The sequence below is a fragment of the Leptidea sinapis genome, chromosome 28 (assembly GCF_905404315.1).
Source record: "Leptidea sinapis chromosome 28, ilLepSina1.1, whole genome shotgun sequence".
Classification (NCBI taxonomy): Eukaryota; Metazoa; Arthropoda; class Insecta; order Lepidoptera; family Pieridae; genus Leptidea; species Leptidea sinapis.
The window spans coordinates 2,656,686-2,683,160 of NC_066292.1; the positions used below are offsets into that span (position 1 = coordinate 2,656,686).

Consider the following 26,475-nt stretch of genomic DNA (forward strand, 5'->3'; position numbering starts at 1 on the left):
GCCGATGGTCCAGCCATGTACCAAATCCGGCCATGTGCTTAAGCTTAAGATTTTAACGGTAACTATTGTCCTTATCTACAATTCTTTGAGTACAAATAAAAGATGTTTGTTTTTAATTATTTACTTTTTTAATATCGTAATTAGCTCAAGCCGATATTAAAGTATAAATAAATAGCTTTCCGAAGTCCGAAACATTTATGCGAAGTTGATCAAATCCGGCTCTTATGGTGAGAAAAGCACAATGAAGTTAGCTGCGAAATATAATTGTATACTAACATATAGGATGAATTCACAAAATAGGCTTGAACTGCCAAATTTCAAACAATGAGGTATTCAAGTCTAAAAGGTACTCAGGTATACCTACTAAAAGTTTCGCAAAGGAGTCTCAGGGCCGATTTTATTAAAAACATACACAGCATCATTGTAATCCTGAAAACCTATATTCTTCACAAAAAAATCGACATTGTTGTTTTAAAATAACACAACGTTTGTAAAATATTTATCTTAAATAAAGAAAATCACATAGAAAATGAAAATCATATTTTTAATATTGTCTTGGACCCGTAACTTGTTCGAAATGAATAATTCGCATTCAGAACTGCAATCAGAACTTTCATATCAAATATATTGAACCGCTGAACGCTATTAAATTGAATATATTGTAAAAGATTGCCTTCATTTTATTTTATTTATCAGTTAAGGTTTCATAAGATAGTAATGAAAGAATACCTTATGTAAGTAAATTTAGTTTGTTAAAAAGTAGCTTTATTCTTTAAAAGTTTTTTGACTTTTCAGTGATCAAATAATGCAAATTTTGGTCTCAACAAAACCGAAAAATAGTATTTATCTATTAGTCATAGTTTTATATTAGTCCATCCACCCGAAATACGACCATCACAACTCAAAAATGAGGGGTTGCGAATGCTAAAATGCATGTATTACAGAGATTTTATTTGAAATAAAATTCTTTTTCGTCGGTTTGAATTTGATTTTATGAATCGAAGACGTGTAAATGAATCTTTTAACTGTATTTGTAGAGCTTAGACTGTGACAGAATGATATAAAACGCGTTTGTATTCAGTTTCTTATAGTAGGTCTCCTTATGGTTCATAGAGTTCCAACTGCTCTAACGAACAACTAACTAACATGTTCCGAACACAGACTCTGCATAAGAGCATACCATAATATGAAGTAGTCTAGTGTCTACTACACTCTGAACATACTCAAAATATATGATCATAAAGAGAGAACGGTTGTAATGTGAATTAGAATATTTTAAGTGAACATTTTAGGGCGATGAAAGAAAGAAAGAAAATCATCATCAACACACAAAAACAAAAATAAAACAACTAAAAAATATAAAAACGTGTGGTGTTAGCATGTGTTCCAACACAAAATATGTGTTGCAACGCTGATCTTCTGTGACCCCCGCGTGACACATGACTTTAAGGAGGACACCTCACCTGAATTAAATTGACTAATCTAATTAAACATAAAAAACAATTACAACTAATTTTGAAAACTATAAAAAACATACAGATTATAAAAAGTAATTACAAATAGAACAAAATGATAGGAATAAAATAAATTTAAAAAAAAGCTGCTAGTCTATTTAAACGCAACTAAGGAATACTGACTTTGATGTACATTTAAAAGATATCAGCTCATCTTTAATTTAGAGAAATTAAATGATAAGGAGGCTTTGTAAGGTGGTGGTATATTGTAACAGCACTAAGTTGCATTGTAACAAAAACTACCTTTGAAGGCAGCAGTGTGATGTCGACTTAAAAATAGAAGACCGTATAGGGCCGCTCTGGTGTGTTACAAGGTGTAAAGGTGTACTCGATGAGCAGTTTATTTTATTTTCTTTATTATATTGATATATACTAAATATTTAAATTCAAACTAGGATATGTTATCAGTTAAAGTTGAAAACAGTTGAAAGTCAAAATATATATGAAATGCTCGGCGTATAATAAATAATATCCGGACGACCGAGCCTTGCTCGGATTTTTAAGAATGTACAAAACTTGAACAAAAAAAAAACTAATAGGACATCTGGATTCGAACCGGGGTCTTCTGCTTTCCGGATCACCCAATGTCCCATCTGAGCTATAATAGTCTTGTATATAGTGGCGATCTTTACCTTTGTATTCTAATGTTATTGTAGCTGTTTCTCATTCAAACATGGATAAAACCATATTTTTTAAATTGAAACCTAGCTAGATCGATTTATCACCCCCGAAATCCCCTGCATACTTAATTTTATGAAAATCGTTGGAGCCGTTTCCGAAATTCAGATATATATATATATATATATATATATATATATATATATATATACAAGAATTGCTCGTTTAAAGATATAAGATATATAATGAATATATCTGGAGGCTTTAGCATAAGTGTATTTTGTATAATAAGCCTCACCTTCGCTTATGCCAAGTAGTTAACATAAGTCTTTTAAAATATCGATAAATGTATATCGATAGTCATATATCTAATTGCGTAACAATAAATTGTAATTGTGACGACCCCTATAGCCCAGTGGTTAGTGATCCTGCCTACTGAGCTGGAGGTCCCGGGATCGAATCCTGATAGGTGCAAACATTTATAAGATGAATATGAATGTTTGTCTCCGAGTCATGGATGTTTATAAGTATTTATGTATGTTTAAGTAAGTATATTTATTGTATTAAATATATCGTTTTCTTGTACCCATAGTACAGGCTATGCCTAGTTTGGGGCATGATAATTTGTGTAAAAGTGTGTTAATATTTATTTAAATAATATGTCACACAAACTGAATAGATTGAGACCTATTCACATATAGAAGTGGGAGGCTCCTTTACACAGGGTGCCGGCTAAATTATGGGTACCACTACGGCGCCTATTTCTGCCGTGAAGGAAGGAATGTGTAAACATTACTGTGTTTCGGTCTGTTGGCTACTGAAATTACTGGTCAAATGAGACTTGATATTTTATGTCTCAACGTGACGAGCGCAGTTGTAGTGCCGCTCAGAATTATTGGATCTTTCAAGAATCATGAGCGGCACTACATTGTAATGGGCATCAATTACTATCAGCTGAACGTCTTGCTTGTCTCGTCCCTTATTATCATATAAAAAAATAAAAACTTCTACAGAATACGATTACAATCTAAAGATATATTATTTCAGTTGATACGAAATTGAAAACACGTGTAACAGTTCTGTTCCTATATCTTGTTTCATTTCAACAGAAACAATAAAATAAATCTCGATATTGATGCTATGAACGGAAATTGATAAGATTTATTGGCCTTTAATAAACATTTGTAATAACAATGAGGATAGTTTCGTACAAATAAGAAATTTGTCTCTTCAAATCCCCAATTATTGAGAACAATATCGTAATAAGACATCTTAAGATAATAATATTTTGATCGGGCTAATATATATATATAAGAATGTATGTTTGTATGTTCCCTTATAACTCCTAAACTATTCGACCGATCTCAATGAAATATTTTGTAATAGATTCGTTGAAGCTCAAGGAAGGTTTACATATATAATTTTTATGGCAAAACAAAGTTTGCCAGGTCAGCTAGTTAATAATATTATTATCTATGTCAGTGTAGATATTAGCGATTATCTTCGTTAAAATCCAACTAAGAAGTGGGTTACCTAGATTCATACACAAACCTTTGCAAATTAAAAAAAAGTATGTGTAAACTTATGCATGCACGAAAATATACTACTTTGGCCTAACGAAGCAACAATCATTAAAATGATTTATTCCTCGTACTATTCTACGTTTGTAGAAAGAAGAATTCTGCAAAAATCTTGCTACGATGGCTTTGACAATTAAATAACGAATACGGCTGTACGGGCTTGAACCTTGATAGGCAAAGGCCTATCCTAATAATTTACGAAGAAACCAAAAACAAAATAACGAAAGCAGTAAACGTCAGAAAATTTAAGGAAAAAACTTCACCCTGTTACAGTGATGCGCGCGCATCTTGAAATTTCACTCTCATCATTTATTCATAACGCGCCTAAAGATGTATAACTTCAAAAAGTATTAAAAAATTTGCTATCATAATCATAAGTAACAAAATCTTTGTGTGAAATCGTTTATTTTTTCATTCTTTTTCAGAGTTCATCTCTCACAGATCTTATCTCAGCGTTCGACACAAAAGCACAGACGCACAGCGATCTACAGAAGATAACGGCATTTAGCGGGCAATTCGACAAGAACCACAAACCAACCTTCTCAAAAGATGAATATGGCAAGTGAGTATTGTTAAACTATGCTTTGTTATTCGTACAAGAGGCCCTGACAGAAAAAAATCTGAAATTTAATTTAAAACAATATTTTCTGTCAAAACTCAATTCATGTTTTAATTCATATTGATATAAAGTATTTATTTATCCTCGTCGTTATTGTAGTGTTACAATTTTGGTTAAAAAAAATCACTCTGTATAAAAAGCTACAAAAATATCAAATCGTTAACAAGGACGCAAAGATACAAAATGGCAAACAATAAAAAGAGACGGACATTTTAAATTCATTATTATACTTTTATTATTAATATTGAGGGTATTCGTAAATTCTTTAGTTTTTTTCTGTTCATAATATTATGTCTCAGCACCTAAATGCTAATGCTTTTCTTTTGTTTTTTACATAATTAATAATAATATGTAGATTTAAGTTGTTTTCGTTTTCTTTTATATTACACTATACTATATTTTATACTACTTATAGTAGACGGTAAAACTCGTATGTATGTAGAAGAATTGTGATATTTATGTGTACTTTTCTAATAATAAATAAATATAAATTAAATTAATAGTCTTGCGTTATCCTGTCGAATTACACTTTCGTGATAATGAATATAACTGAATGAAATTTTCTATGGAACGTCTCAAAGTAATATTCGGGTTCTTTCCAACTCAGCAGTATATTATGCAGAACATTTCCCTCCCTTCCTAAACGTACACATACGTATATGTATCAATAATATACACAAAATGTACACATATAATTAACGTACATTCATATCATTATCAAAATTACGCTTCAAACTTTTTTTGTTTGTTTAAATATGTAGTACATCTACAGTACACTGTATATGAGACGAAATAACACACGAAATGCTTGTTTGATTTGTTCAATACGAGACTTCCTACTACAAGTTAACAACTAAGGCTGTGAACGCAACATAATATGTGCAGCTATCTACTATTGTCAATATTGGTATTTACCGACACTATAATTGATTTGATTACTTAGATAGATTAGATAGAAGTTTTAGAGTGTAGTTATGGGACCTTAAAGGCCGGCAAGGTATCTCTCGACCTCTGGTGTTACGGACCTCCATAGGCAGAAGCCTCACTAATTGCCATGACGTGAGTCTCTTCTAAATATGTACCGTTCCAAATAAAATAATAAAAGTGGTGAATTATTCTTGTAGAAAGATCCAACAAAACTATAAATTTAAAGCATCCTACGAACATCGATCTTGATGGTCAGGGTAGGAACTTACATTTACCTAACTCGCGCTTGCGAATTTTAAACTAACATATATTTTCGATTACATTGATCTCTACCAAGACATAATAAAATAAGTTGAGCAGAAGTTGAGACCCCTAATTTAAGGTTTTTTATATTAAAGGGGGCAAACGGGTAAGAGGGAAATGGTGAGGCAGCCACCTATAACTTCAAATGTAACAAAAAAGTGTTTGAATAGCACTTTGCATTAAAACACAACCCCAATACAAAGTAAATAAACAAACACTTTAAGCCTGTTCAAATTCAATTTACCCTTCACATAATTTAACGGAAAGCGTAATGAAGATAGACATTTTCTCTAGGTAGGAATTAATTAAATCCGTATAATGTACATACATCTTCCTATTTTCATTAATTCTAGCGATAATTAAATTTGACATTCGCTGTACTAAAATACCTCTAAAGTGAAATATAATGATTCTGAAGCGAATTACGTAAACTAAGCTGTGAAGTATTTTCTTTAAATATTTTAATAATCCTGTATTTGATCAGATTTTATTTTACCTTTATTTAAATTCAAATATTTTTATTAAAAAACAAAGATTCAAACTCACTCATTGAACGTCAAAAACTACCACCCATTCAAAATAGACTGCCTCAGACCTGAGAAGAATGGGCGGAAGAAACTCAGCGGGCTTTTGTTTTTATGTAAAAATATGGATTACAATGTGATATCGTACAATAAACATTTATAATTTAAGAGCCTGAGGGTGTTAGCTTCATTCCCAGTCTGTGGTGTCATTAAGAAAATAGTTTATGCTATAGCAACCTAAATTTAACTATTAAAATATGTTATATATTTTAAATTAAATAAATAACAGAGAATATCCTAATCGAGTATAAGCCTCGTCATCCTGCTCTATGTTTTACGATCCGCCGCTGTAATTCTATGCTGCGATTAATTGTAATGACCGACCTTCACCTCTCTTTCCGTATACCTCCATATTATGTACTTTACCCACCGCCGCTTTATTTTAAAGAAAGCATATAAAACAATATTGTTTTCTTTATGATTAGTTTTATATGTTTTATTCCATATGGAAGTAATACTGTCATTAAGTATAGATGATAATATGATAATGATGAGACGTCCGTCCTGCGCTACCCTCGTCCAACGAATTCCTGTGATCTTGTCCAGATCGTCGGTCCATCTTGTGGGAAGCCTACCAACACTGCGTCTTCCGGTACGTCGTCGCCATTCGAGGACTTTTCTGCCCCACCTGCCCTGCCCACTGCCGTCAGTTTCGCAATCATTTGGACTATGTCGGTGACTTTGGTTCTCCTGCGGATCTCCTCATTTCTGATTCGATCTCGTAAGAAACTCTGAACATAGCCCTATCCATTGCCCTCTGAGCGACAATTAGCTTCCTCATAAGGCCCATAGTTAGCGACCACGTCTGCGTACCGTAAGTCAATCTATCTGGCTATTATATACAAAAAAATAGTTATCATAAACTTATAAAAAACTGAAATTCGAGGACACAATCTAAAAGGTCTTCAATGTGTAATATTAAAACCAATGACGTTATATTAATTTAATACACATATGAAAGACAATGAAGGCACACTTTTCTCCTTAGGCGTGTATCAACTGTCACTGTCCGAATCAAAACTGAGGGCCTACCATCAACTTTTAATATGTGATGCGATTCCGATTCAGTTCAGTTTAGGTATCTAAACTGAATCACTAAAATTCATACCATGAAGTGCCTTTTACCTTACTTTTATAGCTTATGAAGAATGAACGAAAGAAATTTGTCTGTGGTCCGCGGTGTGAGAAAGAGATGACGCTCTCCAGTCGTTGCATAAGTTTGTCTCTCTTACTTGAACCATATGCGTTGCGTTTCGAAACCTAAAATGATATGATTTAAGCGGTTTTTTTGCATAGAAAACAATTAAAAAACATTTTAAAATTGCGCTATATATCTTCAAATTATAAACCATTAAGCCCTTTTTTGTATTTATTAAATAATAGTAATATAAATAAATATAGTTCTTTGAATTACAAATAAAATGTTTGCGTTGGTGTTTTTGTAAAAATAGCAAGTTATGAAAGCACCCCCATTGATGTTTGATTTGACAGGACCACAGAGTACATTTTTTTTATTCATTCTTGCGAACAGGCTATAGCCCGGGCCCTTACTGCCTCGTCTTTAGTATCCAATATAAAGTCCAATAAAGTATTCTCATCTCATCTTTCATCAATAAAATGTTCCTTTTCTGTATGTTTTCACTATTTTTTAAAAGTTATTAAGAATACGATTCACTTTCCTCCCAGGAAGTAGCAACTTTTTTTGAGTCTCTCGCTTTGACACATAAGCTATCCAGTTAAGGTTGCAATATTACCTCATGGTGCGAATGAATGAACTAACTAAATCAGATTGCGATTCAAGTGATACCATTTTTGACATTGTTCATCAGTTACATCAGTTGATTTGACGTCAACCTAAATTAGATAGCTCTAATCACGTCGTGGTACGAAATAGCAAAGCAGTTCAGTTTAGGTTGTCAATTGAATCGTAATAAGAGTTCATGGTAGGCCCGCTGAACTGAGTAAATGTTTTACATTGCTGCTCATTGACCAAGAATATTTTTAACGACTGTAGTAAATGTGAAAACGTATATATTTTTATACGACGTAATTTTTCTGTATGTATTTGAACGTCATTGATTTAAATAAATGTGATAACTAGAGTTAATAATAATAGGCTCACAGCAAGTGGATCATGCCCATCAACTAATCACTGATATAAATAAATTATTTGTGACAGGCCGGTACCAGGTTCGATGACAGAATACAGAGGCGCGGAGGCACAAGCCAGGGTTTGTACTGAGATGAAGGAGCTATGTGAGATCATCAATGAATATGGAAAGTCACCATGCAAGAGTCTGCTACCACCTGAACTACAAAGTGCAACGAAAGTTATTTCCTTCGGAGAATTGTTTTCGGTAAGAATTCATTGTACACGCAAACAACGCTGTACCGTCACTATACACCATGGCATACTCTCCTCATTTGAGTTAATTAAATCAACATATTGTATTATCAAATAAAATACAGTGCTAAGTTAAACATAACACTTACGAAAATAATCATTTATTCAAACAAAACAAATCTTGTAGCTATATTAACAATACAAGATTACATTAAATTAAAACTATTGTTACGGGAAAATGTACCAAGAATACTGTCAGCATTTCCGCGTTGGATAGCTGGGCTGATCTGTTGGCCGAAATAGCTGCCAGCGCTTGGGTTTCCAAGAGCCCTAGTGAGGTGCATAGATAGTACTTTGTAGATTATCCGCGCCTCTGGGTCCCACGGGCCAAGGGCCTCGACACCAACCGGCATAAGGATGTAAGACTCACTGAGACCGACATATTTGCGATGGTTGTGATCTTCGGCAGTCGAAGCAGCAGCCCAGCACCAACTGACGTAACTTGGACATGAGAAGGAGCCAGAGTGTCGACGCATGTCGCGTCCCAGATCAGCGCTCTTCCCCGTTTACATTTACGATATTCAACACTCACATAATAATGAAGCCACAATCTGAGAGTTGAACAAAGCATACAAGATATTATGATGATACGTCACTCGAATGATTAGCTCAGTTCGTTGGAGCACTGGCATGGAACGCCAGAGGTCAAATTCAAATATTTTTATTCAAAATAGGATGTGAAATCACTTATTGAAAGTCAAAAAACTACCACCCATTCCAAAATGAATGCCTCGTCGTCGGTCGTGGGTTCGAGTCCCGCATCGTTCATAAATTTTGTTTTGTGTATTAATCCTAGAAGTGAGGGTTATCACCTTAAAAAAATAACAAATTACATAATCTAATTTTGTATAAGTACTAAATATTATATATACTTAGATATTGGTCTAGACTTACAATATAGCGAATAGACAAAAGCGGGCGAGAGAAGACATTAGAGAAAAGGAAAGTGAATCTGTACTAAACTGTAACCAATTTTGAATAACAAGTCGTTCCCACACTTGGCATTAGCTCCTATTATGACTATAAATCCAATAGCTAAGGCACGCATTGACAAATCAAAATTGGTGACGTATTATCAGATTGTCAGTTCGTGTTAACGCTATAAAGTACTTTAAGGAGGAGATATGTAACCATCCTATTTTAATTTATTTTGCTGAATTAAAGTCATTTATTTATCCTGACGTTTCAAAAATTTATGTTATGATTTATTCATACTTCCTTACACGCGTTTGATTTGAGCACAGTACTACTGTGCTCATGTTAAATGAAATAATAAATATAATTATTAAGAATTGAATAATAACTGAATAATGCTCAAAATACAGAACAAATCAGAAGGAGTATTGAATAACATTTCTACGCAGCACATTGTGTCCAAAATAACCATCCGTCTAAGCACCAGATAGGAAAAGCCTACATAACGAAATCCATGTTTCACGGCTATTGTTTACAGTTAGGTTAGTTAATATATACACCAAAGGGTATGAAACCGATTTTATGGCTGCCTAGTACAAAGAGTTGCTTGATTTACTCCCTAATTGTCTCCACGGTCAATGTACCATGTACAATACATATCAAATCAATGCACTATAGCACTATTTTCATTTAGTTCAAATTAATGACACATGAATTTCAATAACCAACTTAATTATTTCAATATGTGATATCTTACATCTTTACATATTAATAGTGACTTACATCATCAAAACGTCTGATTTTAATTCATTTAACTTCTATCAATACCAACCTGGCGACAGGCAAGGCTTTTATATTATTGTTATTTCCCTTCAAAAGTATTATTAGATTATTCAATAACTTTTGAACGAAACTCTCGAATGACAAATAGCAACGTAAACTCATTAGTTGCTATAAATATTCATTATTATGTCAGAGTCAGGTGTGAATTGAAAATGATTTAGCTTGGCAGACTCATTTGTTAGATAAATATCTTAAGCGTACTAATTTTGCCTGTGTGAGTATATTTTCCAAACAATAAAAACACTCTTCTCCATCTGTGAGTTAAACTCGTAATAAATTAAGATTGATTAATATCATAATATATTCATTTTAAACTTCGTCCACGAAACATTGGCTCTATACGATTAATTTCCGGGGCAACAAAATCTTTAAATCATCAAATATTATTTGCTTTTATATTAAAATTTATATCTGCGCCTTCAATTTCCGGTACTTTAAACGTGATTGAAAATTGACATCGCAAGATTTCTAGCGAATTTGTAAAAATACCTGTTTTTAAAGTGAATTATGATTAACTACGCCGCGCAAAATTATGATTTCAACATTATGGATATCGTATCCAAGGTTCTCGAGGGCGCAGAGAACGAATTTGGGATCACTTTTTAAATTCAGTGTCTATATGTGCCAATAAAGTGTCACGAAAATGTGGGACGTTTTATCCAAGAAGAGGGAGAGGGAGATGGAGACCGATTGAGATAGAGTGAGAAAGGGCGAACGAAGCATGAAGCACATGGCACCGCTAGTAAGTAGAACAACTTCGCTACTAGAGTTATAGAGTACATGTTCAGTGCGCGGCCGCCAAAACGTAGAACATCTCCCCCACTAGCTTTGTATCGTGCAGGTTTAGCTCGCGGATGCGAAAAAGTTAAACATCTTCCCTCCTAGCGTTGTATCGTGCAGGTTTAGCACGCAGCCGAGAAAAAGTAGAACATCTTCCCTACTAGTGTTGTATTGTGCAGGCTTAGCGCGTGGCCGCAAGTAAGAAGAACATCTCATAATTTCTAATATTGACAAAAAACATTTGATTTAGAGAACAGATTAAATTTAGAAAAGAAAATTACAGTTTCACTTGTGACATGTGTACTTTGTACGCACGTTATTTTTTTTTCTTTCGATGCCAAAAAATAATAAGAGATTTATTTCTTTTAGTGTATTGTAGTGAATTAAATTAAAGTATACAATAGAAATTAAGGTATGCTACTTTAATACGAAAACTAAGCTTGAGCACTGGCGGAACCAGTATTAACCAGTTTAGAAATGCACATGCACCTCGAGCATAAAGCTTACATGTGACGAAATCCAATTTGTTTATGCGATATTTTTCACTGTCTGAGTACACCTGGGTGACAGGTAAAGACGTGATCCGAGCACACTCAGAAGACGATATCCAATCGGAGTTCAATCGGATGATTTTATAACAACAAAATGGCGTCATCAAAAATGTGCTAAAAGAAGTCTCTTCCTGAAATGAGTAAATGCTGTCTGATTTTTTGGCGGCTAGAGCTATAAATAATAAAGTTAAAATTATTTGTCTTCCTTCCACTTTTATTCGGTGTGAAATTGTTTATAGCATACAGTGGTATTTTGTTTTTATCAAACGTCATTCTACGTCAGTATATCTGACGATTGACGATAAGTATTGGGTTCGTTCCGTATTTTAATTTAACTTTAAATCAAATTATAATTCAATTTACGCATAGTTAATTTTAATAACGCTCTTTACTGGTGTGAACATAGCCATCCCATCGAACAAAAGCGAGTGTCTTGACGTCAATTAACAGCTTTACGTTAGTATAGCTGACGATTGACGATAAGTCCAAGGATATTTGGTTGGTTCGATTTGTATAAATACTTTTTTTTTAAATGTTACTCTTATAGGCCTATTTAATATATATTTGTAAGTTCGAGATAGTTCCTTTGCACATACGTTTGTTCTGATGAGACAATATGTTAGTTAAAAAAAGGGCCTGGCTAACACTAGCTAGTAATCTGGAATTTATCGGAACTAATGTAGAACTAACGATTGATGTCGAAAAATCTCATTTTTCTCTATGGATTGGCTATTTACACACCGGAGCGTCCATTCGTCAAATAGTATATTGGCTATTGAGCAATTGGTTGCGAATACTACCCGGATGATAATATTATTTGACGTTTATCTTTTCGGTATTTTTTAAATAAGAGTTTCTGTTCTCGAATCTCTTGAGTACTTGATGTTAAAATAAAACCCTATTGGTGGGATTTTATCATTGATAAGGCGTAGAATTAGGCGTATTAATTCAATTAACTATTTCGTGTATAAGCTGATTCAAATTTATATAATTTTATTCAAAATAGGATTTAAATCAGTACTTAAACATCTAAAACTATCACCCATTCGAAATAATACTATTTCGCCTGCATCAGACCTGAGAAGAACGTGCGCAAGAAACTCAGCGGGTTTATTTTTAGAATTAGATTAGAATGAAACACTCTGAATGTTACAGAGAACCTGCCACAATAAATCCGTAAATACTGCAATAAAATCGGTCTGATTATGTTTGAGATAAGCGTACACGAACACAAGACATTTTTTTAAAACGATGTTTATAGTCGCAATCAACTACTATGATTGTCATATCACAGTCGTATATAGTCCATTGAGATTTTACAATTTAAGGACCTAATATTGCATTTTTTAGAGGACGCAATTTTATTTTTGGAATCATTTAACTAAGTTAAGCATTTAGTTTTGACCGGATTCTCACGAGCAATGACGAACCCGGTCAACTTTGGACCGCTGTAAAATCGTTTCAAATGAATGAAATAAAAAAAAATTGGAGAGAAAAATTTCTTGAAAAGACCACCTACAAGATCGGTCTGAAGTATTTTAAGCAATATTTTTGTTATGTTTCTTTAAAGTGATAACCCTCACTTCTAGGATTAATACACAAATAAAATTTGAAAAACAAAATCTTATGAACGATGTGGGCCTCGAACCCACGACCTTCGGCGTTCCATGCCGGTGCTCTAACCAACTGAAGTATTTTTTTTTTGGAAAGTGTATATAAAAAAAGTTATAGAGCAAAAAAGAAAACTATAGAAATTTTCTCACTTTTTTGCTTTTTTCTTTAATTTAAATTTAGGGCAAAAAGTTATATGAACATATTTGTAGGTAAAGCGATTTGCTACAAATTATGTCGTGCGGGAGTTTTTGTAGGACGCATACTTTCCGATATATCGGGAAAAGGTGTTTGCACCCCTTTTTTTTCCATGATGACGACCGGGGGACAAGGGCGGCACCCCCACAAACTTGGGGTTAAGCTTCTATTGACCCCCCACACATGTCCCAAATATAAAATTGCGTCCTCTAAAAAATCTGGTCTGACGCACCCCAGTATCAGCTCGATCCATTTGACCACGTGCAACGTAAAGCAGATCGAATTTTCGGGGACCCAGTGCTCTGTGAACGGCTGGATCACTTGGCGTTGCGTAGAGATATCGCTTCATTGTGTATCCTCTACCGCATTTATCATGGGGAGTGTTTCGAAGTGCTGTTTCATCTGATTCCTGCCGCCGAATTCCGCCCCTTCGCACGACACGCCACAAGTTAGGATATCATCCCCACCATCTGAATGTGTGGCGGTCTGCCACAGTGCGGTTTTCAAGGAGCTTTCTTCCACGTTCTACAAAGCTGTGGAATGAACTTCCTTGTGCGGTGTTTCCGGGACGATACGACATGGGTACCTTCAAAAAAAGCGCGTACACCTTCCTTAATCAACGCTCCTGTGATTCCTCTGGTGTTGCAAGAGAATGTGGGCGGCGGTGATCACTTAACACCAGGTGACTTGAATACCCGTACGCTCATTTGTCCTCCTTTTCCACAAAAAAAAATATTTAAAGCGAATGTAACATTTCAATGGACTAATAATGTTTAAATAACATATACATTCTCTGAAAGTCGAGACCTGAATTTCACGGCCTCTTAATCTATACGATTGTATTCGTGTTTAAATTAAGAAACGGAAATGAACGGCTCGTGATTCGGCTGGTCGGCCGGTCGCGACACCAATGTCTTGGCACATGTTGTGATGAAACATATGAGATGTGTCTCAAGTTCACGACGTTTTTCGGAACACTTCAATTACTTGTTGTTGGTTTTACGATCACGTTTGTAATTTGTAGTCAACACTTTTTACACTAATATTATAAAAAGGATAGATTTATATTTTTAAAGTGAATAATTCTTTAGGCAATTTTGACACTTTTTGAATGGGTAAGAACTACTGCTATTGCGTGACGTTATTTGAATTATTTTCTAAATAATTCTATTACGTGCTCCTTTTACGATGCCGTTCGTAATTTAAAAGAAAATATTTAAGTTTTAAAGTAAAAACTTCATTGGACTCTTTTGGGTGGGCAAAAATCACGGAACTGGATTGACCTTTACGAAGACTTATGTTAATTGTCAGATATTTAAAAACTTAATTTAAGGATTAAGAGATCCAACTCGCCTTCTTATGCCATACTGTAGAACAGCGCTTCATCAAAATAACGCAAATGTTATAGTTTAAAAGAATTCTTTAGCCAAAAATAATAGCATTCAAATGTAATTTTTGAGAGGTACCTACAAACTAATGTTTATTTTATATTATATCATTGAATTAAAGCTACGTAATGTGTATTAAGAACGTATAAGTATAAATTAAATATGATATTCCAATATTGACAATCAAATATTTGTATGCCGATATATTGGCGAATTGTGCTGTACACCAATTAATTGTTAACAACTATGTTACCACGATTCATACAAATAAATCATTTCATTTCATTTCATTTTATTTCAAAAAAATTATCCGTTTTAACTTGAATACCATCGAAAATTTTGGTTTGCAAAGCTTTGGTGAAAATAGCAAGACTTATATTAATTCTTTATATTTTTCATCAAATAACTGTTATAACTAAACGTTTAAAGCGTTCTTCAAGCGTTCATAATTAAATTAATATTAGTAACAGAAGCTATCATTAGGAAAATTTTAAAATGCTTTAAGCCATTATATTTCTCGATACATTTTCCAATAAAGTCAGATTTGGGTGGTGCAAATTAAATTAGTTTTTCTGAGACTGTTATAATTAACAGCTTACATCTTAATTTTAACTAACTGATAATATTCAAGTTTTAATAAAAATAATTGGATTTTTTTCTACGGGTCATTGTCACTCAAATTTAGTTTGTGTCTTATTTAAATATTATATAGTAGTATATTAATTAACAAATGAATTTGAGACCGTCACGTTTTGTAAATTACAACTGAAAAAGATACTAAGCATTTTTTGAACCGTATTGCTTGACATTAGCAGTTCTGTACTGACGGGTACGGCCAACGATACTGAATTATACTCTTGGGTTTTTTTTAGTTCCTTAGAGCTCTACTTCACCGAGACGCTATGGTGACGTCTCCGGCTGCGTATTTAAATAATTCATATTAAAATCAAGGGCAATTACTACTTGATGATGTTTGTGAGCGTCGCCAATTTAGAAGCGTAGCCACTACTGTCAGCGCTCTGTGTACAGTCTGGAGATTTGTCGAGCTGGCGACGTCGCCAGTAAAACCACTCCACTCACTCAGACGAACTCAATACGAGATCTGAGAAAACTTTTAACAATCGGGACAGCTAGACAGTTTTAAATTTTAAATGTGGTGTGTATAAATTTGGCGCCATTACAACATATAATATAAAATAAGATGACGAATTCCAAAATGGTTACCCTACAATGCAAAAGACAAATTTCATTTTCAAAATTATAAAAAAGTCGTAGTGTCATATCATGTACGGAACCTTTAGAGAGCGATTTCAAAGTTGACCAATTTGTAATTCCAAACACGATAAATAATCTTAATATCATCTTTACCATATAGATGAATGACATTCCTGAGGTTTTCATGGACTTTCCACCTTCTACCAATCTTTGGAATAATCTTCCTTGCGCTCTATATCCAGGACGATACAACATGGATACCTTCAAAAAACTTTGAATACCGAAAATTTTCTCTAGATTTTTTTTTATTCTATAATTTTTCTCTAAATTAACATGACTAGCAGTTCAAATAAATTTAATATTATTAGTGTTTCATATAATACGTCGGATGGTTGTTGCCCATTTTTTTTTAAATCACATGTTGTACCTAACAAAAAGATCATAAATCGACCTTGGAATATTACTGCAATTAATATTAATTAATATTAATGCAAAAAAAAATGTTTAGAAAAATGAACAAAAAAAAATATCGGGTGGTTTTTTCATTATTTTAGTTATTATTTTTATAATAATTTTAACCATTAAATACAACTAGAGCCATTAATTTTTTTCTTATTTTTCAATTTTAAATATATTTTTCAGAACCATTTTTGTTTTTCAGGAAGTATATTTTAAAGCGTGTTTTTATTTTCGTGGTATTTATGCACGTTTCTTGCAGCTCTTTGGGCAGTTCGTGAATGTAATCTGGTATTAGGTAATTGACAGTTCCCATATTTATAATAAATTTTTTAAATATATTTATTATAAAGCTTTAAGGGTAAATGTATACACTTCTATAATATAATCCCAGCCTCTGTTCAGGCATTATCCATAAATAAATTTAAATGTTTTATAAAACAATGTCTCTGTCGGAAATCCTATTACTCCACTGCTGAATATCTAAATGATCGGACAGCCTGGGACTAGATTGTGATTATTTTATAACGATAGAAATGACTGTACAATATTGTATATTTTTATTGAAAAGAGCGCAAAAAAAGAATGCTGGGAGAGTTTCTTGCGCCGCTTCTTCTCTCTCAGAGCGCCATTTGTTTCCGAAGCGGTAGTAGTATCTAGTAGTTATTAGAAATGACATCAAAAAGAATTCTAAAGAAATCAATTTTGAGAAAATAAATGCCTTTTATGCCTTTACGACATAAGTATCATGTATACTTCAATATAATATAATATAATGACGTGGAGTTAGTTTAATTTGCATGCCCTTTTTGGCTAATGTGTTGATTCGTAGGTATTGTAATTTTTTTTACTTTTATATACACATTATGCAAATTAATAATTATTATAAAGTTTTTCTAGATAATCCGTAGCATTTTGTGTGCCTACTAATATGGTATTTGATCTTCTGTAAAGCGTATTAGATTGCGTTAAGTTTTGATTTTTATCTTTTAGAGATTCCCTACCATTAGCTAAAATTTCTTAGTCCAGAAAACTTAAATTTTGTTAATTATATATTGTTAAAACATGATTATGAAGATATTTTATTATATTCACCTTTTGGGCAGAAAAAAATGGGAGAAAAATGTCTTAGTTCTTCGATTCACAATATTATTTATGACGGAAATACGAGTATGAGATATCGTTTTATACCGATGCCAAAGCTGAACAACAAGGGTTTCGAATAATGGATGTGCTAATCACAAAATTACTTTAAATGATTTTGTTTATTTTCCTAGTCTAGTTAATTGTTCGTATATCTATAATAATAGACAAATTTCGAAGCTCTGGCGCTTCCAGGACTGTCCAGTCAAATCTCAAGTGTGTCATGTATCTAGTTAATGGCACTAACCATTGGGAGGCTCCTTTGCACAGGATGCCGGCTAGATTATGGGTACCACAACGGCGCCTATTTCTGCCGTGAAGCAGAAATGTGTAATTATTGTGTTTCGGTCTGAAGGGCCTCGTCCCTAATTATCATAAAAAAGCCTTTTTGGCCTCTTAATACCGAAACTATATTTAATTCTAGGAAAAATATTTTTATACCTTGGTATCGCAACAGATGGAACTGTTGACAGTACGATTTTTTTCTGTTCTGCTGTTTGCTGTATGAGATCAGCAACTGTATAAGAAAAGGGTGTTACCCTGCGGTGATTATCTATTATCAGGTCATCTAAATGTATACTCATATGTCCTCCTCTTACATATCAAAAAGACCAATTTGAGTGGTCATAGACCGAAACTAAATGCGATTGATCTATGTTAGACTAATCATACCTAAGAAGGCGGGCGCAATAAATGTTGCTATAAAAATCCGCGGAAGTTTGACGGCGAAGTGAAGCCTTCTAATCTTAATGAAACAATTAATCAGACCAGATTTGACAGATTACGTCCGGGTAAGCCAAAGGTTCATTGATCTTTTAAGTGAAGTCTGAAACAGATTATTTTGCTTTTGACATTTTATTAAGTAGCTACTTACATCCAGATTTGCCAAAAGAGTATTAAATTATGATGTATTTTGGGGTTATCCGGAAGGCAATAGTCTAATCAGTCAATCCGTGAAGAAAGAGAAGAGACATAAATGTTTGACTATAACATACATTTTGTTATGTTTTTAAACTACTCAGAGTTAAACTCTCACTTCTAGGATTAACACACAAATAAAATTTGAAAACAAAATTTTATGAACGATGCGATACTCGACCTCTCGCGTTCCGTGCGAGTGCTCTGCCAACTGAGCTAACCGTTCGAGTGACGTATCGTCATAAAATCTTGTATGCTTTGTTCAACGCTCAGGTTGTGGCTTCATCTACAGGATCTACTTTACAATGGACTTGAGATGTCGCTCTTGTAAATCTAAACAATTTGTTATGTTTTTAAAGTGATAACCCTCATTTCTTAACACAAATAAAATTTGAAAACAATTTTTATGAACTACGTTCGTATTCATTCATAGTGCAAATGTAAAGAATAATAATAAAATGTCTTAAAATTCAACTGTTCAGTCTGAAATTACAACAATAGTTTAGTGCGATGAGTCATCGTGACGTCACGATATTGGTATGCGTCTGTCTCAGCGTCCAGGGCCGGTCGCTGTAAGCCAAGATAAAGTTGGCATACATTAATATGTCCGTTCGTAATTAGCTTCGACGTACATATCCGAATATGGACATGTCTTCATTCGTACAAATATAACTTACGCACTAGAAATACTCTTTCTTAGTGTATAATGGTAAACATATCAATCATCAAATTACTTTCTTTGTGTTTCTTCTAATCCTCGAGGCTCCTTTGAACAGGATGCCGGCTAGATTATGGGTACCACAACGGCACCTATTTTTGCCGTGAAGCAGTAATGTGTGTTTGGGTCTGGAGGGCGCCGTAGGTAGTGAAATTACTGAACAAGTGAGACATAACATCTAAAGTCTCAAGGTGACGAGCGCAGTTGTAGTGCCTCTCAGTTTTCTGTGGTTTTCAAGAATCATGAGCGGCACTTAGTTGTAATGGGCAGGGCATATTAATTACCATCGGCTGCACGTCCAGCTCGTGTCGTCCTTTACTGTCATAAAAGACGATTATTTATAAAAGAAAAAAAGAAAATGTCAGAATACAGTACAGTAATACAGTCTTACAAAGATTTAGATCAAAAATTTGACCTAGTTATACAATGTCGCAAACAATAATTTTACTACGAATACGTTATTTTCAATGAAACAATTAAAATCACAGTTTTCGTGTTCCCGTTTAAATGAGCGCGAAATTCTCTATCCCTTGCCTGGCAAGGAATGGAGAACTTTTATTGTGATTTGTAACATCTTACATATACCCATGACTACAAAGAAATGATATTATCTTATCTTAAAAAAATATGTATTGTTTATACACCTTTGTCTAGTGAGTGTTTTTATTTTTAGTTCAAGGAATGGCAAAAGTAAATCCATACAGCCAACGCGGGAAATGTGTAAATTGCAGATAATCCATCATCTTGGCAAATTATATAAAAAAAATTTTTTCTCAAGTTGATATCCAAATTTTTAGGCTTATGATTTTATGATGGAAATAATATTTATGTAATATGTATTTACTAATATTTCTATGAACCATACCTAACCTAGATTTAGTTGTCTGTGGCACCAAAAAACTAGTGCTTTTTCGATAGTAATGGCCTTATAAATAAACTTTTTATACGTGAGAATATACCAAGAATCAGCAAAATGTTTACAAATACACATTTTGCTTATGATTAATTTATTCGGACGTATAAAGTTTCCCGCGTTTATTTGAAAGATTGATTGACAGTCGGAAATATTCAGAATTATCATTATATTAACCGTGCTATCAGCGATATAGTCAACATGTTGCATATAATTTATTTATTCTAAGTTTTATCTTTATACCAAGTTCATTTATAAGTAATGTTTAATGCGACATTAATTAATACATAGTATGGAGTTTTTCAGACTCATGTATAGGGAATATGTAGAGGAGTAGAAAAATATATTTAAATTACTTAATTTAATTATTACAAGTAGCAATATTTGAAAAAAACGCGCAGGTGAGCTAAAAGTACTGGAGGCATCTTTGAGTTACACAGAAAATGTACATCAAACCTGGTTTGACTTTGTTCTTATGAAAAATTCTTTGTTACATTTTCGCCGTCCTGACTATACAGGGTATGGGACATGAAGGGAAAGTACCTTAAATATCGAAGAAGAAGTCTATTTTACTGAAAGAAGACTTTATGTTATTATTAAAAAAAAAACACCCCTACTCCTATGATGCCAATCGAAAGAATATATAGCAAATTTTAAAGAAGAAGCTTTATTATCCTGTAAATAAGCCAAGTCTTCGTTATTATGCTAATAAAATATAACATTCTCAATATATAAAGACTTAATCTGTAGAAATTATCTACTAAATGTCAAACGATTCATAATAATATGGCCGACATGTGCATATTATAAATTTAGATTTAATGTTGTTATGATCCGGAGATCTTCCTAAATATATTTAATGTAAATATTATCGTCATCAAAACTGATGGAAACGATCGCGGGATTTTATTTATTATTATTAGGCATATGGTTGAGATATTCATCACTAAAATACATTCTCTTATGTTTTGTGTAAATATTTTGCATTCTAAGAATTGGGACTTCAATAAGTTTAATTATAACTATTGCGACTATCTATATAACGTCATTGATTACGACGTATTTCATATATACATATATTTATTTATTTGACTCTGATGTCACGTAGTTTTTTTTTATGAAAATAAGGGCCGAGATGAGCAGGACGTTCAGCTGATGGTAATTGATACGATCTGCCATGAATTACCCGAACCCAAAAATGTGAATAGCGGCACTACAATTGCGCTCGTCACCTTGAGACATAAGATGTTAAGTCTCATTTGCCCAATAATTTTAGTAGCTACGGCGCCCTTCAGACCCTAACACTATAACACACAATAGGCACCGTTGTGGTACCCATAATCTAGCCGGCTTCCTATGCAAAGGAGCCTCCCACTGATAAAAAGTAGTTGAATAAAAATAAAATGTATTATGTTGCTCACTAGCTCAATATCATTTTATTCATTAAGGTTGAAGATATGTCACTTACCTATGAGTGTCAAAAGTGATACTTTTTTACAATTTAGCACCACTTCACTTCATCACTTTAAAAAGTGGCAAGAATCTGATTTCCACTCTTTTAGATCACAAGATTCATGGTTATAGAAATTATTGTACATTATATTATGAGCCTTGTGCTTCCCCGGGGTAGTAAGAATAGGGAAATCCCATGCCCAAGAGAGAGTGCAGAAAGAGATGACTTAGGGCACTTACCAGTAGGGGGCTTCATCGCAAAGGATGATGGTAACTCAACGGCGCCTTTTTTTGCTGTGCATAAGATATGTGTAAGCATTATTGTATTTTGATCTGAAGGACGCCTTAGCTAGTGAAATTTCTGGGCAAATGAGACTTAACATCTTATATCTTAAGGTGACGAGCGCAATTATTAGTCTGGTGTAGTTCTGGCATTTAGTTCATTATAAAATAATGACAAAAGTGTGCTAAATTAGTAATTATATTGAAAGTAAGAAGTTAATACTGCTCATTTTTCTACTACTGATAAGCTCGCTCTAAAGCAAGATTATCAGCTTCTTAAATTTAATTTTAATGGGATAAAAGAACAAATAAGCACCCGGGTTACCTGATCACTGCATCCATCTCTTAACATATCAGAGGAATCACAGGAGTGTTGCTGGCCTTTTTTTTATGGAATAGGATTACAAATGAGCGTACGGGTCATCTGTTGTTAAGTGATCACCGCCGCCCACAATCTCTTGCAACACCAGAGGAATCACAGGAGCGTTGCTGGCATTTAAGGAAGGTGTACGCGCTTTTTTTGAAGGTACCCATGTTGTATCGTCCCGGAAATACCGCACAAGGAAGCTCATTCCACAGCTTTGTAATACGTGGAAGAAAGCTCCTTGAAAACCGCACTGTGGAGGACCGCCACACATCCAGATGGTGAGGATGATATCGTAACTTGTGGCGTGTCGTGCGAAGGTTGAATTCGGCGGCAGGAATCAGGTGTGGCCTTCAAGATGTACGTAGCAGCTCCTTAGTCTTAAGAATATTTAAAATAAAATTCACACAATGTAGCTAACGCACACATTGAAAAATCAATGTTGGTCATTATTGGGCTGTTAGGTTGTCTATACCCTAATATATTGTATCTGTGAGTACACTGGTGCCAACCAGTACTGTGTTACAACAAATGTAAGTTAACGTTATTATTTACAGATATACACAATAATATCGGACAAATTAGTCGGGCTCCTACTTCGGACGAGGAAGCATGGCCTGACTTTCTTCGAGGGAGAAGTATTATTCCAGGTAACTATTAAACGAATATGTTTTTTTGTAAAATTATTTCCGATGAGCGCCTAATACAATTTACGTACTTAGCAGCGAACTAAATTTAAGAGTGGATTCATGATCAAAGGGTTCTTTCATATTTTTTTAATTCTTTCATATTTTTTCGATTCTTTCATTTAGAGCTTATGAGACAGTATTTGTTTTCTTTTATTATTAGATCTTTGCTTCGAGCCTTCAAATCCCACTTTGACCAAAGATTGATATATTGATGAACCTACAAAACTTCGTTAATTAACTTTTGTGTTGTTTCCTCGAAATTCAGATTTTTCGCGTAGTGAGTTACATCTCTCCCCGATGTGCGACCCTGATAATACTTTGTTTGGATTTTTTTGGTCCGCAGAAGCAAGGAATATACAAAACTTTTTTTTCGCTTCCTAACAGAAACTACAAGTCACGTCTTGTTTTATAACCACCTTTGAAAAATGTGTTTATTACACAAATTTCTACACAAGGTTTGTGTGTATCGAGTTTTAATATCTGATAGGACAGATTTTAATGTTGATTTAGTGATTCGGATATATTGTGTTTTAAGCACATTGAATTGGACGATTCGTCACATAAACAGTTTTAAAAAAATATATAATATATATAAGTTTGCACATAACTTTTTATTAAACAAATCTTGAAAATTAAAATTGCTGGTTGTAAGAACCGACCTAAACTATAAAGCTTATAAAAATACAATCACTGCTAACTTTCTTCTGTTTTAAACTCCTGTCAAAGTAGATATGGTTTCGCTTGGAAAGTTTTTAATTAAACTAACTCTTTTCACAGAAACGAGATGACGACGTTCCAGTATTTTTAATGCAGACAATTAATGAAATTAGGGAGTACTGTAATAATAAGGCGATGCAAGCAAGAAGATCCGTTTCACCCATGCCAATGTAAACTGTGTCATATTCATTCCCTACTAGGAATACTATATGTCAGGGAAAATAGTACTGCAAAGATTACAATTTGAATTTTTCAAAGTTCTGACGAAAGATAATTAGTTATTTATGCAACTCTTGTGTAATAAGGGGTATTAAAACACGAATGTTTGCACGACAGTTGCATACTATACTTTATCTATTATGGGTATAATATGAATTCTCTATAAAAGATTCTGAAATAATTAGCTAACTGCTAACAACTAAAAAGCCAGTCCAGTAACCATTAATGTTTTACTGAATTTCATTACAACACTCGTTTGGATGATGTAATGGTTATTAGGACATTTGGTGTTTTAATGTTGGCAATAAGCTAACTGTTTTAGAATTTTTAATAGAGGATTTAAAGCATGGTTGTAGATAAACACATTTACAGCAAATTGTCCAAAATTTATATATGGCAATAATTTAGCTAAAATTATTAAATTTAGCTAGAGATCTCACATCAGTTAATTATTTTGTTTTTCAAAACTTGTTTTCGATTTGTTTTTTTATTTTATTTTGACAGCGTCGTATAAGTGTTAGTATCAGCATAATTAGTGTTAACGTGTCCTTAGTTTAGTAATCCATAATCCTTGGTCCATTGAGATCTTATATATTTGTCTGTGTACTATCATCGCATTTTATTAGTTACTGGAAATTTCTATCCATCGCAAAAATAGTGCTGGAGTTTTGTGAGACTTTATAATAAATATTTTTAGTTGATTCTGATATTGTTTTTGTATTTATTATGAACCGTCATGAGAAATTTTGAAAATAGAATTTATTAAAATAGATTCAAATTATATTATGTACGTTGTAATAATTAAAATGACCACCTCAGGTGGTTCGCTTATATATTTCGAGTATATAGGAATTGTGATCCTATTATTTTTTTAGTTTTCTGCGATTCCGATTTTCAGGGCAATTGTGTTTCAATTTTATTTTTCAATTCATCTTTATTTTTGCAGTAAATTAGTTCTGTACTAGTTTTGTGAGATCAAATATTCGTGTGAAATTTCTTTTTAAGTCTTTGGTCGACTAGTACGCTTAAGGTTGTTGTGAAGCAGTACTCTTATCATAGTTTCACTATCATGGGCAAATGAGTCCGGTAAAGGTCCAAAAAACTAAGCATATTTTAAAACTGGCACAAAATGTATTTATTTGTTTTTTAAACAATAAAGTCAACATTCATCGTCTAAAGAACGCTTCTACGAGGCGTCTTAAAACGCCAATCTAATCACTAGATTAGATTGGCGTTTTAAGACGCCTAAGAGATACTAATCTCTAATGTAGTAAGTACATTTTCATTATAAATATATTTAAGTTACACTTAATACTTTCTATGATCATAGATTACGTACCTATTTAGACACTTTCTGTAATACGGACCTAGCCCCTTTTATATAAGTATAAATATATAGATCTGATATTTTTATAGACTATACATAATTTATTTATTTATTTAGAGAACCTTGCAGAGTAAAAACTAAATACCATTTATGCAAAATATAATAAAATAATAATAAACACCGCCTTATTCAAATAATTTTCTTTTATTCTATAGGAAACATGGAGTTAGTATAATTTATATAAAGAGTCTAGTCTATTATTAAATACTAGTCATAAAATATAACTATAAAACAATGATTGTATTTAATTAAATATGAAATTTAAAGTAGGAATTACTGTGCCTTATTATAATTATTGGATTAAGTTTTAAAATATTATATATTTTCAAAATAATGTTTATATATTTATGAAATCAGAAACATATTAACAACGACTTATATATGAATTTAACATATTTTCGTATCATATCTTATTAAGTTTGATCATTATTTATACTTCTAGATAGACTATGAAATGTATGAAAAGGTTGAAAAACATAGAGGTTGAGAGTTAACCTCTATTTTGAGCAATGGACGCACACTTACACACAGTGACATATAAATCGCGAGTCATGCAACTAATGTAATAAACCTGGCCTGTTTTCATCGGTTGTCTAGCAGCAAGAGGCTCTATCTAGACGTATAAATTAATGTATCTTATTAACTCCGTTGAACTTTAAAGTGAAAAGTGATTAATGTTTGTTATTTCAAAGTATCTTTCAGACGTTGAAATCTCGAACGAACTTAAACTTAATACTTATTATAAACTACTAACTGTTATGATAAACTTTTTGTTACGATAAATCTTTAATCTAATCTTACATTGTCATATAGGAAATTTAGTTTGATAAGTTTTATAACGGATGGAATTAAATATAAAAATGTTCTAATCAAAATAAAATGTTTTTAATACACGATTTATTTTATTTTTCGCTCAGTTATTATACAAAATTTGCAATAATCGCAAACCTTTTGACTGAAACAGTGTATGTGATTTTTAATTATTTATTTATTATGTCAGTCAGTCTGTTTCGCTGGGCTGTTTACGCATTTCTATAATTTTTTTGCGGCATTATCCGTGACTGTACGTATTACTCCAACCAGATCAGAAATCTACCAGTCTTTTCCAATTACTAAGGGCATCCGGAAGGGATGTTGAAGATCGGAGGATTTATGCCCGCTACTACT

General features: G+C 33.0%; 1 protein-coding gene across 1 annotated transcript in view; it reads left to right on the top strand.

The window, feature by feature from the left end:
* The window catches only part of LOC126973164 (actin-binding Rho-activating protein-like), a 40,218-nt gene extending 15,596 nt beyond the window's left edge, over window positions 1-24,622 (top strand). Inside the window, exons 2-5 of the mRNA XM_050820374.1 lie at window positions 4,138-4,274; window positions 8,325-8,502; window positions 22,854-22,946; window positions 23,763-24,622. Coding sequence (XP_050676331.1) covers window positions 4,138-4,274; window positions 8,325-8,502; window positions 22,854-22,946; window positions 23,763-23,876 — 522 coding nt within the window. The 3' untranslated portion in view covers window positions 23,877-24,622. The remainder of the gene's footprint in view (window positions 1-4,137; window positions 4,275-8,324; window positions 8,503-22,853; window positions 22,947-23,762) is intronic.
* Window positions 24,623-26,475: the final 1,853 nt, after the last annotated feature.